General features: G+C 35.9%; 1 protein-coding gene across 5 annotated transcripts in view; it reads right to left on the bottom strand.

The window, feature by feature from the left end:
* PTPN4 (protein tyrosine phosphatase, non-receptor type 4 (megakaryocyte)) overlaps positions 1-15,122 on the bottom strand; it is a 212,308-nt gene that overhangs the window by 47,975 nt on the left and 149,211 nt on the right. For all 5 annotated transcript variants that reach the window (XM_010860800.1, XM_010860797.1, XM_010860801.1 and 2 more), the window contains 3 exons: positions 15,025-15,093; positions 7,420-7,545; positions 5,432-5,590 (listed from right to left, as the gene is read on the bottom strand). In XM_010860800.1, the coding sequence (XP_010859102.1) occupies positions 5,432-5,590; positions 7,420-7,545; positions 15,025-15,093 (354 nt within the window). The remainder of the gene's footprint in view (positions 1-5,431; positions 5,591-7,419; positions 7,546-15,024; positions 15,094-15,122) is intronic.

Raw genomic sequence — 15,122 nt, 5'->3', positions numbered from 1 at the left:
ATGAAATAGGCCAGTTCTTTAAAAAGCTTCTATTTCTAGGCCAAAGCAAAAACAAACAAAAACTGCCAAGGAAAACAGAATGAAGAGACATCACATACTCTGGAAGGACAATCAGGCAGTGTAGTGGAACGAAGCCCTACAAGGAATAACAGCTAGCATCTGAAAGAAGGGATCTATAACTTACAGGAAGACCAGCATCTACTATCAGGTAGTTTAGACAGGACTTGGGAAATAGGAACAAAGTAAGAAGAGGGATCAGGGCTGTGGCTGGGGTCTTACAAGGAGAAGTAATCAGCTGGCTTTAAGTATGGGAGCTGGGGAAAAAATTGGTCATACAGACAGTATAGAAAATATAATCTCAAAGAGATGATTATAATTACTCATAAAAAATAAAAATAAACAGGATAAACCCTGAAAACTGTAAATTAAAAAAAAATGCTGCCAAAAGTTTAACCGTACCAATACATCTTTCATACATATAAGTATAAAGTTTATTTTAAGTTAAGAGTAGAAAACAAAAACCATACTCTTGGTAGACACTAATACAAACTTAACAGAAATGATGGCTCCTTTTTCATTAAAACTCTCATTTTTTAAGATACACACCAGGAGCTCTTGTCTCATTCAATTACAATCACTAGTGTCACCTGTCTTCATTAGGCATTTACCCCTGCCACACTTCTGTGAGATACAGACAAAATTCTGGTTCAAAATTCAGGCTTCTTGATATTTTGGCTAATTTATAGTAACATTTAGAGTATTTCAAAGTAAATAACCATTTCAGACTGGTTACTAATTTATGCTCAAGACAATTCAAGTGTTTAGAAACTCCCCAGGATATGATTGGTGGTGGTAGTTTAGTCGCTAAGTCATGCCCGACTCTTGTGACCCCATGAACCGTAGCCTGCTGGGCTCCTCGTCCTTGGGATTCTCCAGGCAAGAATACTGGCGTGGGCTGCCATTTCCTTCTCCATAGGATATGATTAACAGAAGAATATACTTGAAAATGTCATATTATTTTATCAGTAGGCATCTAGTCCGGAACCAAGGTCGCAGACCTGAGATTTCTGGTTTCAACCAAACTTCAAGTCTCCGACCTTCACTTCCAAATGCAAGTCCTGGAGACTTTTGCCGGAGCTGGATGGCAGGTAACCATACTTCAGTGAAACAGCCTACACCTGCACTTAGTCCTGCTCTCACAGGTACAGCATCTCACGTGGTGAATCCTCTGAGGCCCCGCGACTTAAGACTCTTACATCGAACCCTCTTTGGTTCTTTTATTTCCTTGTCCTAGAGCAGTTGAGTATTTGCAGGTTAGACTGGATCAAGACTGGCATGGGAGCTGGGTTACACTGAGCCTGCAGGCAAAGTGATCAGTGCCAGTAGTTCAGAGAAGCAAAGGAAAAGCAAAGCTTTGAGGACTAGTCAAAAGGAATTGAAAAGGTAGGACAAAGACACAGTGACTCATTAGACAAGACTGGAATGGGGCAGTCTAGGAGAGAATAGCTCAGGGAACTAGATTTAACATTTGAGAATTATGAAATCTGCAGTCTCTGGTGATTAGGAACTGAATGATGAAGTTGAGAATCTGGGGAATTCCTCATGGTGTTCAACTGGATATCCATACTTCAGACATGCAGACAGATAAAGGGTTGATAATATACTTAAAAGCTGCTGGTATACACTGCACCCCCTCAAATTAAATGAAAGATGTATTTGTATTTATTATAGTTAACATACACTAAGTACATTTTCCCCTGCTGAACTACTAATAAGCATCTCATTAAATGTTCACAGAGGTCCTATGAGGCAGATATGATCGTCCTGCTTTTACAAACAAGGAAATTAAGGCTTACAGAGATAAAACAACTCACCCAAGGTCACAAAATTAGAAGTGGTGGAACCAAGTTTTAAACCCAGTCTGAATCCAGAGCTTGTGCTCTTAACACAAAGTTATAGTTGCACCTCAAAGAAAACAACTGCAAAAAGCAGGAGGAAACTTAATTTAAATCAGGGGTTTCTTAACCTGTAGCACGCACACATGGTACACATACTTTAAGGGCTTCCCAGGTGGCGCTAGCAGTAAAGAACCCACATGCCAGAGACCAAGGTTCGATCCCTGGGTTGGGAAGATCCCCTAGAGAAGGCCATGGCAACCCACTCCAGTATTCTTGTCTGGAGAACCCAGGGACACATAAGCCTGACAGTCTTACAGTCCATGGAGCCACAAAGAGTTGGACATGACTGAAGCAACTTAGCATGCATGCAAACCTGTAGCAGTGGACCCTTTTCTTTAAATGAAATGCTGCTCAGAAGCCAGTTTTTAAGATAGACAAAAACTAAGCAACCCTATCTACTAGTATCTGAGGCTTCAACAGACCTTGTCAGAGCAAATGCTGAACATGACTATTTTCTTTCATTCCATTTTGCTTATAATGGTAGCATCTTAAATTCTACCAGAAACTGTTTATATTTAAAATGAACAGAATACAAGACCAGGGCTCTAACAACATCCATATTTACTTTAATTGATAATATATTCCTAATGCAAAGGTTTTTGATATATCTGAAATCAATAACTTGCCTAAAATGATCCAAAGTGGGGGCTAGATGGGAACAAGGACTTGAAACACATACTGTTTAAATTTTATCCACATAAAAAATTTATGGACAAATTACCACCCGTCTTAACTTTTGGATGTTAAAGAAAAAAGGAGAACCAGGAATGTGATTCTATAAGTGTTCCAATGCCCAACTTTCAATAATATGCTTATCTTATTCTCTGACATTTTGGAAAATGTTATGTGAAGAACAAAAAATGAAAATATTATACTTAAGTGCACTTTGCTGTTACAGGCATATTCTAACACAGCAGCAAAAGAGTTGTTAAAATTGTCAATCAAGCCAAGTGAGTAAAAACTTTCCTGACTTTCAATCCAGTCAGTTTTAAATTTCCTCATGAATGCTTCAACAACAGCAGTGATTTGATTTGCTTACTCTGCAGTCAAAACAGTTCTCTATTGCAGCCTTTAGCAATCTGTATCATAATAAAAATAAAATTTATCCATCTCCCATTCACATGCTCTGCTGATTACTTTTTAGAAATAACTGAACTTCCCTGTTACATATCGGTATTGTGGTATGAGTTTATTTTTTTAAAAATCTGTTATTTTTAAAGTAATTTAGGGCTAATGATTATCTTAGAAAAATTACAAACTAAAAATAGTCTGATTTTCTGTGGAACATTTAAAGAAAGGAAGGAAATGGTAGTATGTAGTTTCAATCACCCCTGCCTTTAAATGGTAACTTTATTCTAAGCAATAAAACAGCCTCCTATTTGTTTCCACAATAAACACACCTGTGAGTTAATAGCATTTTCTCCTGTGAAGCAGGCAAGCTCACCCAGTGCCCCAAGCCAGGACTCACCTTAACTCCCATGGACTCATTTAAAAACCAGGCAACTGGTGAGCTAGCTCAACATCTATTTCCATGCACTACACTGAGACACTCTGTGCTTAATCCAACATATTGCTGGAACTCTTTTCACATTTGACCAAGGTAAAACTAAAATCTATGGAGTCCAAGTTGAAAAATATTTGCTCTAAATGGAAAAAAAAATATCAACAAAGCCTTGTCCAGGATACAAAGTTCTACAGACTGGCTCAGGTAAGAAAATCTGAGTTTTAGTTCTGTAATTTGGAACAAATGCTGTAAGTGTGGCTTTTTCTCTTCTATAAAGTGGGGTTATATACCTTTTCTATTTTATTGAGTTCTCTTGAGTAGAATAGTGAGATAATTTATGAAAAAAGCTGACTGTAAGCTACTAATGTTAGTTACTATTATTAGTTTACCATTATGCTTGTCTTTTCAGAACTCTCTCATTAAATTGGCCGAATTTCAGACGCAGTTATAGATTCAAAACTGAATACAAACACATAGGCTTCATAAAATACATATCCAGAGAGAAAGCCCAAAACATCTGAAATTCTTGTGGACTGGGCAGGGGAAGCAAACACTCTGCATGGTTCCAGTCTATGCCAAACCTGCTTTTCCATTTCAGGTCAGGAAAAGACAACAAAGGTATTCTGAAGAGGGTAAGTGATTTGGGGGATTTGTGAATCTATACAATTCACAAAAGGAAATATTCAACTGTATGTGTATGCAGATGTGTATGTGTCTCCACGAAAACAGCCCTTCAAAAACCAGACTGAGACCATGTGGTCAGGTCCCGGGAGTGACACTGATCTGTCTATAATGAGATGGGCTTTGTCATTCCTCTATGTGGTCAGCTTTCATGTGCTGAAAGCATGTCATTCTAAAATTTAATCAGTTGGCATTTCAATCACATCCTTAATTATTGTACACTTCTTAAAATTTCAGAAATAGAAAATACATGCTTATTATTTACAATCAAACAAAAAGGTTACAGTTATAATTTTTAAAGTGATAAAACATTATAAATTTCCACCAATCTTAACTCTCGTCCATCCACAGTGCACACAGGGCACACTCCACGGTGTGCAGTGTGTATCTTTCTATTCCTCCATCCTTTATAAAGTACACACACAGTCAAGATCTTTCATGCAGATGTACATTAGCCAGACTAACCACCCAGTGGTCTTGACAGCTTGGCTGCTTCCCTGCTGGCCATGCACTGAGGACAGCAGTGGCTCCTCTGGACCAGGCAGGCTTTCCTGGAGCACAACACTCCACCTGTTCTCCATCTTTCCATCATTTAGACCCACCCTTCAACCCTGATCACTTTCACAGTATTTTAAACTTCTTTTTCCTTCTCAACAATTAATGGATCATCTTATCTATTATCTTACAAAGTATCTTTTTCCTAATTTGTACACTGTATTTTTACTTCCATATGAATTAGCTGCATTATATGAACCAATAAATCAGGAAACTGCCTATTAATATGAGGTAAGCATGTTGGCATTAAACTGACATACTGAGTTATGAAGTTTAATTTACGCAGTTTGTAATGAGATAGAAATAAATTTTAGAAATGGTACATGCATGCTTTCTACAACTTATTGTCAGTGTGATCTTTTCCCTTGCTACTTAATTTCCCTCAATACTGCCTATTTATTCTTATGGCTCCCTTCCTGAAAAATATTAAGAAAATTCTACCTTTCATCACCTTACTGCTGGACCACAGTGATACATTAAACTACAGAAATATGTAATGGTATAAACTAAAGTTCAAGAATATATAGAGTCAAAAATAATAACAACAGTGATTCTGTGAAGTGAGGGGCCACCAAGACCTTCAGGAACATATAAGCACATTTACAATGAATTTTTAAAACATTGTACAAATAAAATCTTGTATCAAATACCATAATTTCCCATATTATTTCAAATGAAATAATTTGGGGCATTATTATTTATAAGAAGGAAGCTAAATGAAAAAAAGCCTTACGGTGATGATTCCAAAACAATGCTATTAGCTTGTGTGGAAGATGGAGAGTGATGATTCCCGAAGGCCTCGCTCGGGGAAGCGTGGACCATGTGGCCCACCAGATGACCCACCGAAGATGGCCGCAGCCGGGTTCCCTCTTGGGTGAACGCAGAATTTCGACTATGAGAAGAGGAAGAGAAACTGAGTGAAAATGTGCTTTACCTCAGTATTTTCAAGTTTCTTAATTATATGATTGCATTAGAAAGTGGGTATGTGTTTTAAGACTAACCACATTTTACTAAGCTGAGTCTCTGACAAAGACAGTATGGGGTAAACAGAAAGAACACAGAATAGGAAGTCAAAGATCTGAGCTATAGTTAGCAATCTGCCATGGGGATTTTATCTGTTTCAATCATCTGTTATCTCTACCAACCTTAATGTTTCTGGGTTTTAGTCACTACAGATTTGCATCTTAAGCAGCATTTACAAAATAAAAGGAATAAATAATTCAGAAATATTTTTTCATATTTGGTCTGAACTCTTTTTTAATCCTTTAATAAATTCTTTCATTTGTAAATGGGGCTTTCTATAATTTCTAAGAATAGAGATATTGAACACAACATTTCCATCCTCATAAGAGATGCAGTCACTTTAAAATTTAGGGGAAAATTTTTTTTTTTCAGATCATACCTAAAATTGTTTTATTACCAGAAAGTTTGACCAGAGTTAGTGACAATTAATTAACTCAATTGTCTGGTTTAAATTTCTTGTGTTTTCTACAATTTTCTGTAATTGTTTAGAGGGATACTGGAAACAAGAAAGGCTGGCTGGAAAAGAGACCAGGTTCGGGATCTTCTTCAAGCAAGTTGATTAGCCTTTGAATTTATACGCAGTCTATTATAAAAAAGATAACTTAGCAAGATACTGAGAAACTTTTGAGTCTATTTTATTTCTAGTAGTAAGGAAGACAACATGCTATGAACCAAACTGTTTATGACCATACTTTACATCCAATACAGTAGAAATTTACTCTTAAACTGACACTCATCAGCAAAACAGCTTTTAGGATTTAGTGCACATTTATTGGGAGAAGGCAATGGCACCCCACTCCAGTGTTCTTGCCTGGAGAATCCCAGGGACGGGGGAGCCTGGTGGACTGCCGTCTATGGGGTCGCACAGAGTCGGACATGACTGAAGCGACTTAGCAGCAGCAGCAGCAGCACATTTATTGAACATTAATGTGCATAAAGTACGTCCAAAGGAACTTCTTTAAATATTATATTCCATGCAAAACTTCAAATATTTTTTGGGTTAACAAGAACAGTCAACATTCAACTGACACTCAACAGTCAACTGACACTCGTTTTGTTATCATTATCTTAATCACATACATATAATACAACACATCTGTTAACTCTATAAAATTAAGATAACATCTTTGGCCAGAACAAATGTATTATTATTACACCCTACACCCAAGCATCCAGCTTTTGTGAGAAATGCTAGGATGAAACATATTCACAGTAAATACTGAATATCTGTGCTCCTCAGCAGAGCTATGGCTGCGCCTGTGGGAACTGAGGCTGGAGACCACTGTTTCCTAGAACACAGACAGTCGCAACCCAGGAGCAGGGTAGGAGCTTAAGTAAGAAAATCACAGCACCTAGCATATTCAAGTAATATGTGGTCCCCTAGAAACTGTGTTGGAGACACACAAGGAAAAGGATTATGTCATCAACAACCATACCCCCAGATTTTAAGTCTACTAAGAGATCTTGATTTATTGGTCAGTAATCTGACTATGAAAGTCAGCTTTGTAGTTAAGGGAGCATTTTTATTTCCTGTTCTGCTTACATAGGGAGTTTCAAGATAAGAGAAAATAATGCCCTGGAGCAATGACAATCATGCCTGAATGAACAATTTAAATTTTACATATTATGATGTTTAGCCCCTAGAAACATAGAGCCAAAAATTTAGAACCTAGCAAAACGTACCCCTGATGTACTTACTGGTTAGGTGTTCCTGGTGGAGATCGTGAAGGAAGGCTCTGTGTTTCTAACCTGTCATCAGATAGTGAATTTCTGCTGACTACTTCCCAATCCATTAATTTCCGTGCCAAGGGTTTACTTGGGGATCTGGAGTAACAATTTAAATAATATGTAAAAATGTTTATTTGTAAACCCCAAACTATGTATCAAACTTTAGAAATCATCTTAATAGACTATAGTTTAGATGAGTAAACATAATGCTTTTACTTGTAAGAAATCAATGCATTTGGAAACTATTTACCAAACAATTTCTTAAGATAGTAAATCTGTTTACATGAAGAGAGAAGGCTAAGAAAAAGAAGGAAAGAGAAGAAGGAAGAGGAGAAAAAAGAAACAAAGCAAGGACAGTAAAGAAAAAAACAATGGAACAGCTGGTTAGCAAGTTTTCCCAGATACTATCAGTATTATAGGCATTATCTGTCTCTTTTCCACAGTTTCTGTGACTCTTATCTTGGGATGTTTTAATTCCTAACATATCATTTCCTGGGTGTCCTTAAACTGAAACCCTGATCCTCTGACTCAATGAGGACAGGACAAAAACGCTGTGTATATTTTATTTAAAATTTCCCCTTTTAAATACAGTAGGCTAGTGGATTTTTTTTCTTCTTTAGGAAACATTTAGAAAGTTAACTATTTTGTCTCATGGTGGGGCACAGCATATGTTTCTTAACTTTATATGGTCAGTTACTATAGTGATAAAGAGACTAAGTGATCTTTGCAGAGAACAAAAAACCTTAGAATTTTAGGTAAATTAACAATTGAAGTCATTTGTTATACATATTCAAAAAGTGGCCAAAGTTTATGAAACATACATGATATCTATTTAAATGCCTAGCTTTTTGACATGCAGAGTCATATGAAGATTAATGTAATGAATTAAGTAAATTACATAAAAATACATACTATATCATCTTCTAAACTCAGATAGTTTTATATTTCAGTAATAAATTCACTGATGCACCCATACCAGATTTAAAAAGCATGGTAATACTGACCAAGAGTACCCAAGAAATTTTACATACATAGTAGAAAACATTAAAATAATGAGTGGGGACCATCAATCCTAGCTTTGACCTTCCCTTAGACAAACCACTTAGGCTTCTACATCTAAATACCTAAATTTACTTGTAAAATATACGCTCCCAAGGTCCTTCCCTACCTTCTGAAATGACCTATGAGTATGTAAATTTTCAGTGCAATGTTTTAGTTTATTAATTTTACTAAATCACAAATAACTTTACTTCTGAATTCAAACCACACAAATGCTCTATCATTTCATGTACTCATAGCCAAAATATTTTTACATTGGCCAATGACATTGCTTTTTTCTCTTTTTATTGAAATATAGTTGACTGACATCTCCTTAAGAACACTAAAAGTTTTCTAAAAGAGAAGTAATGTTATCAATAAAAAAAAAAAATCATTGACTCAGATTTCACTTTTCATAAGTGAATTTGAAGTAATCTAAACATAAACACTTCCCATTATCATGAGTTTAAATTACAGGTTTTTCTGATTTGAAAATAACTCGGTATACTATTTAGCCTGCCTCATCACTCACAAAAAAGTAAATAATCTCATGTATTAGATTTTTTTAAACTGAAATAAAGATTATTATAACATATAGTATTTATAGCTTTTCTATTAATGCTAATTCTTAATGTAATAAATAGATTACTCACATATTAAGATTATTAAATGTAAACTGTTTAAGTGAGTCCACTAACCACAATCAGAGATCACCTATTTTCATTTTCTAAAAGAGGGAAAGAGTTACTTGAAGGAGGAAAAAAAAATCTAGTTATACTCACCTAATGTAAAGCATCAGAACACTTTACTGTTGTTAATAAACTAAACATGGATGGAAATGCTTTGCATTTAAAACTAAATTTCAAGGTATTTTATTTTATTAACAGTTTCAACCTCAGGGACCCACCCACTCAAGCTTGCTGTCTATGTTTCCTGTTCAGTGTGGAAATTTCAGAGAAAAAAATACCACACTTCATCAGTGTTTGCAATGTGGTAAATTTATTTTCTGACCATGGCACCTTATTTTTCTGTTGCATGGGAACATTTTTTTGTTTTTTTCTTAGATATTATATGACAATTGAAAAAGTCTGGAAGCAATTCAAAGAACTGATGTATCAGAAAAATAAAATAAATTAATATTTATTATTGCTGAAAAAGCAATCTTACATAAAAAAGTGTAAGGAGAAACCTTTTCTATCTATTTATACTGCCAACTGAAATCCCAAGGAGTAGGCAAGGACTCTAGAATTCTCTAATACGCTAACAGAATAATTAAATAATTGCTAAAAACCTCCAGGGTATTGTGATAGATGTGCATCAGATTACCACAACCCCAGAAAAGCTTAGTCTTTCAGAGCTAGTAAGATCATTAAAACAGTACTAATAAAAACCCCATCCTAGTGAGGACTTATTATTTCAAAGAGGATTCATATAATTCCAGCACAACAAAAGAAACATGACACTTCTTTGGAGCCCATCATATTGGAATTTTAGTTCTATTAGTCACTGAATAATACGTATTTGTTTTATAAGATAACCAATTAAAATAATTTCACACTTAATAATTTCACACTTTAATTATGTATATATAAAACAAAGAACTATCTGACCAGTGATCTTATTACTAAGTGAAGTAAGTCAGACAGAGAAAGGCAAGTATCATACAATACCCCTTATCACGTGGAATCTTCAAATGAACTCATTTACAAAACAGAAACAGACTCACAGACTTAGGAGAACAAACATGGTTATCAATGGGGAAAGCTGAGGGGCAGGGATAGATTGGGAGTTTGGGACTGACATGTACACACTGCTATATTTAAAATAGATAACCAAAAAACCTCAGATAAGCAGATGACACCACCCTTATGGCAAAAAGTGAAGAGGAACTAAAAAGCCTCTTGATGAAGGTAGAAGAGTAGAGTGAAAAAGTTGGCTTAAAGCTCAACATTCAGAAAACTAAGATCGTGGCATCTGGTCCCATCACTTTATGGGAAATAGATGGGGAAACAGTGGAAACAGTGTCAGACTTTATTTTTGGGGGCTCCAAAATCACTGCAGATGGTGACTGCAGCCATGAAATTAAAAGACGCTTACTCCTTGGAAGGAAAGTTATGACCAACCTAGATAGTATATTCAAAAGCAGAGATATTACTTTGCCAACAAAGGTCCATCTAGTCAAGACTATGGTTTTTCCAGTGGTCATGTATGGCTGTGAGAGTTGGACTGTGAAGGATGTGTGCCGAAGAATTGATGCTTTTGAACTGTGGTGTTGGAGAAGACTCTTGAGAGTCCCTTGGACTACAAGGAGATCCAACCAGTCCATGCTAAAGGAGATCAGTCCTGGGTGTTCATTGGAAGGACTAATGCTAAAGCTGAAACTCCAATACTTTGGCCACCTCATTGGAAAAGACTCTGATGCTGGGAGGGGTTGGAGGCAGGAGGAGAAGGGGATGACAGAGGATGAGATGGCTGGATGGCATCACCAACTCGATGGACATGAGTTTGAGTGAACTCTGGGAGTTGGTGATGGATAGGGAGGCCTGGTGTGCTGCGATTCATGGGGTCGCAAAGAGTCGGACACGACTGAGCAACTGAACTGGACTGAACTGAACTGAACTGAACTGAAAGGCTTACTGTATAGCACAAGGAGTTCTGTTCAACATTCTGTAATAACTGAAATGGAAAAAGAATTAATACTTGTATGTATGTAACTGAATCACTTTGCTGTCCACCTGAAACTAACACAACATTGTTAATCAACTATGCTGCTGCTGCTGCTAAGTCGCTTCAGTCGTGTCCGACTCTGTGCGACCCCATGGACGGCAGCCCACCAGGCTCCCCCGTCCCTGGGATTCTCCAGGCAAGAACACTGGAGTGGGTTGCCATTTCCTTCTCCAGTGCATGAAAGTGAAAAGTGAAAGTGAAGTCGCTCAGTCATGCCTAACTCTTAGGGACCCCATGGACTGCAGCCCACCAGGCTCCTCCATCCATGGGATTTTCCAGGCAAGAGTACTGGAGTGGGGTGCCATTGCCTTCTCCATAATCAACTATACTCCAATATAAAATAAAATTTTTTAAAAAATTTAAATAAAATTGAAAAAATAAAACATATTGGGAACCACTCTGGGAAAAAAAGAACTAAGATGCAGATGTAACTATCTGCATATTTCTCAAAATCTGATATGCTCAAAATATTAAAGCATTAACACATACAAATAAAGGAAGTCACTTGCATGTGATATTAACATATAATACACCTATGATTTGGTATTCATATTAGAATATCATATTACAATAGAACCAGTTATGAAATCATGTTCAGTGTTTTTATAAATATCAAGCAGCAAAATAGTTAAGCTTCTTGTTAGGAAAAGAATAAAAAAATATAAGTATTTTGTTATGGTGCAGTTTTAACAAAGAAGAATCAGGAAAGTATTTATTTTGATTTTAACAAGTCTGAAAGGAGTGTTGCAAAAAAGTTATAGTACTAAGAACTAGAATAAACACATACATTCTAAGTTAAAGCAGAATTGATAGGAAGTAAATTATTTCTTTCTCAAGAGCAATTTCAAGGAAAATTATTTCAAATTAACATTCTGCTGTTCATTTTACCTTTATACAGGTCCTTAGAATTTTCTAACTGGAAACAAGGGTATCTATGACTGTAGAAAGGAGGAATTTGAATAATTTCAGTAGGCATATCTATTAGGGTAGATAACTTAAGTGTTCTTACTTTCTTTTTTTCTCCTTTCTGAATAACCAAAACACTAACATGACACTAAGATTTATATTTAATAGAGAAATAGACAATATTTCCACCAATAAATCTAAAAATAAAAGCAAAAAAAAAATTTCAAAACTTCTTTGAACAAATGCCAAAATGAATTATATCATTCCAATTCAAGTTAAACTTATCACAGCAAAATGCCTATAGCCCTGACCAGCTAAATCTTTCCTATCAAGGCATTTTTCACCAACAATTTTCCAGTTGGGTAGATTATTCATACACAAATCAGGATGAAGGTAAATCAGGAAAGAAGAAAAAAAAAATTAAGTAAATTTTATTATTCGAACACACAAAAATCATGTTTTAATGATTTTATTTTGTTTCAAATGTCCTTACTGAAAGGCACTTGTAATATTATTTATTTTTACAAGCATTCCAGGAATACTGCTGGCACAGCCTCAGATTAAGTAATGACTCCTGACTCTGGAGGCAGATAAGTGGCAGAACAAAGGGAAGAATCTTAGAGTTAAAGCTACAGATTAGGCTAAAAGGACTTAGCTGTTTAAGATTTACTGACATAAATGACTGCAGATTTTTCAACACTGAAGAAAATTCCTATGATACGCTGCAGAAAAACAAGCAAGAAAAAGCATGAAACAATTTTTGAAACAAATATAGACATACATAGAAACATCTCGGTGAGTGTATATATGGTAAAATTTTGAACAGTAAACACTGTTTTGGGGTCAAATTTTTTCTTTACATTATTTGACATTGTTGGAACTTTGAAAAAAACTGAACTATCATTTATATGAGTAGAAAAAAATAAAGCAATTTATACTTTTAGAGGAAAGAAAAAAGAAACAAAAAACTTTTTACTCTAGAAACACAAAGCAGGGAGGTCTTTTGGATAAAGACTAAGAAGAAAATTAAAGTCAAAACCAAAATTGCCTAATTCTCATTTATTAAAACTCTCAGGCCTCCACTGGCAGCAGACTCTCAGCACAGCAACTCTTTAAAGAGCTGTGGCTACTACGGTGAATAAGACTGAGGAACTGCCATCCTCCTAGAGTTGACATCCTACTGCAGGAGACAGACAATAAATAGGATCATCGTTCACATCTGTGGCAGGGAAGGAATCAAACATTCACCTGTCTGATGCAGAACAGCAAAAACTACTGCAAAGAGGTTAAAAGTATGGTTAGAACCTAGGATACCTGGTTAGAATCTTGTCTGCATCCCTCACTATCTATATAACAATCTCAGGTATGTTGTTCAAACTTACTCAGTTTTCTCATTTGGATTAGATTTATTACAGTAATTCACTGAGTTTGAAAACTGTGAGTTAACATATAAAACCTGACTGGTACAGATAAGTACAAAATAAGTATTAGCCATTATGCGATTACCTGATCACCCTCTTTCCATTCACACCCCATACAGTGATCCTACCCCAGCAGCCAGGATAATCTTCCACCCTCCCCTATATTTTTATTTTGAATATTTCAAACATAAACAAAGTAGAAAGAAAAGTTTGATAAACTCCATGTACTCAGGACCCAGGTTTAGCAATCATCATCATGACAATCTTGTTTTGCCTTTCCCACCAATTATTCTGAAGCAAATCCTAGAAACCATATATGATATTTGGAAATATTTCAGTTTATCACTCCAAAGCATGAGAATGCTACCATATTTTTTAAAAATATAAGTCAGTTTACATCCCTCCCACGCTCTCAGTCCCCGTGGCTCCTACTTAAGACTCCTAAGTCCTTACCATTCCCAGCACAGGGCCACAGAGACTCCAGCTGCCGCCTGCCACTTTGACCATTTCCTTGACTATGGCCTTGCACACTCTGGCCCATTATGGGCTCCAGCTTCACGGCCTTCCTTGCCACAGTCCTTTACCTACTGTAGGTCTCTGTGCACCAATTAGAGTTTAAACTTCATTAGACTCAAGATGTCTATCTTGTTCTTCACTGTATTTCCAGGGCCTGAAATAATGTTCAGCACAGTAGGTCTTCAATTTAATATTTGCTGCCACCAATCTGGTCATTCTCCCTCATCAGCTCTAATTATGTAATCATCTACTGGATAATACTGTTAGATTACTGCTCAGACATCTCAAACTAGACCTGTGCAGTTTAACTTTTCTATCACTATCCGTTTTCTCCTGTAACTCCTGTCCAATTTGCATCACTCCAATCTGGTAGTCTTTTCCAGATACTCCTGTCTCTCACATACCTCTACCAACTGGTCAAGGATTTGTGCTAGCTCTACCCACAAAGTAAATTCCTCAAATTTGTTCCCAATTAATCATTTCATTGCCAGTGTTTTAGTTCAGGCCTTGGCTATTTTCATTTGGATTACTGCCTAATTGGTCTCTGGGTATCCAGTCTTTACTTCCAAATCATTTTCTGTCCTTACTCATAAAACTATTCTCTAAACCACAAATCTGATCATGTCATCTCACTTTTAAAAACCAAATTGGTTATTTATAGATCTTAAAAAATGAAGATAACAAAACAGTACCCAAATAAAAAGCAACTTCTTAACAATATGATTTAAAGAAAGATGTAAATGGGCTGGATAATACATAAAATGAGTTATTATGTTTTTCAAAAGTGTTAACAAAAGGAAAAAAAAACTTCCAACAAAATGTAGCATTTTTTTCCTCAACATAATTTATTGTTTAACTAAAGACAGGATCATGTGGTAACTCTGTGATCATATGTGGGAAAAGAGTTTTCAGTAATTTTAATCTTGCTTTGAAAACAACTCAAGACACTGAATTAGATGTCACTTACCTTGCAAATACTCTGTCTTTATTTGCCTTTTCTTTGCCATACTGAACTGACTGAACTTCAGTTCGCCCACTGAAATATATAAAAATAATATATGTATA

This window comes from Bison bison, unplaced genomic scaffold, assembly GCF_000754665.1.
Source record: "Bison bison bison isolate TAMUID 2011002044 unplaced genomic scaffold, Bison_UMD1.0 scf7180017864471, whole genome shotgun sequence".
NCBI lineage: Eukaryota > Metazoa > Chordata > Mammalia > Artiodactyla > Bovidae > Bison > Bison bison.
Note: the sequence above shows the minus strand (reverse complement) of the source record. Positions and strands in the feature narration are given on the sequence as shown.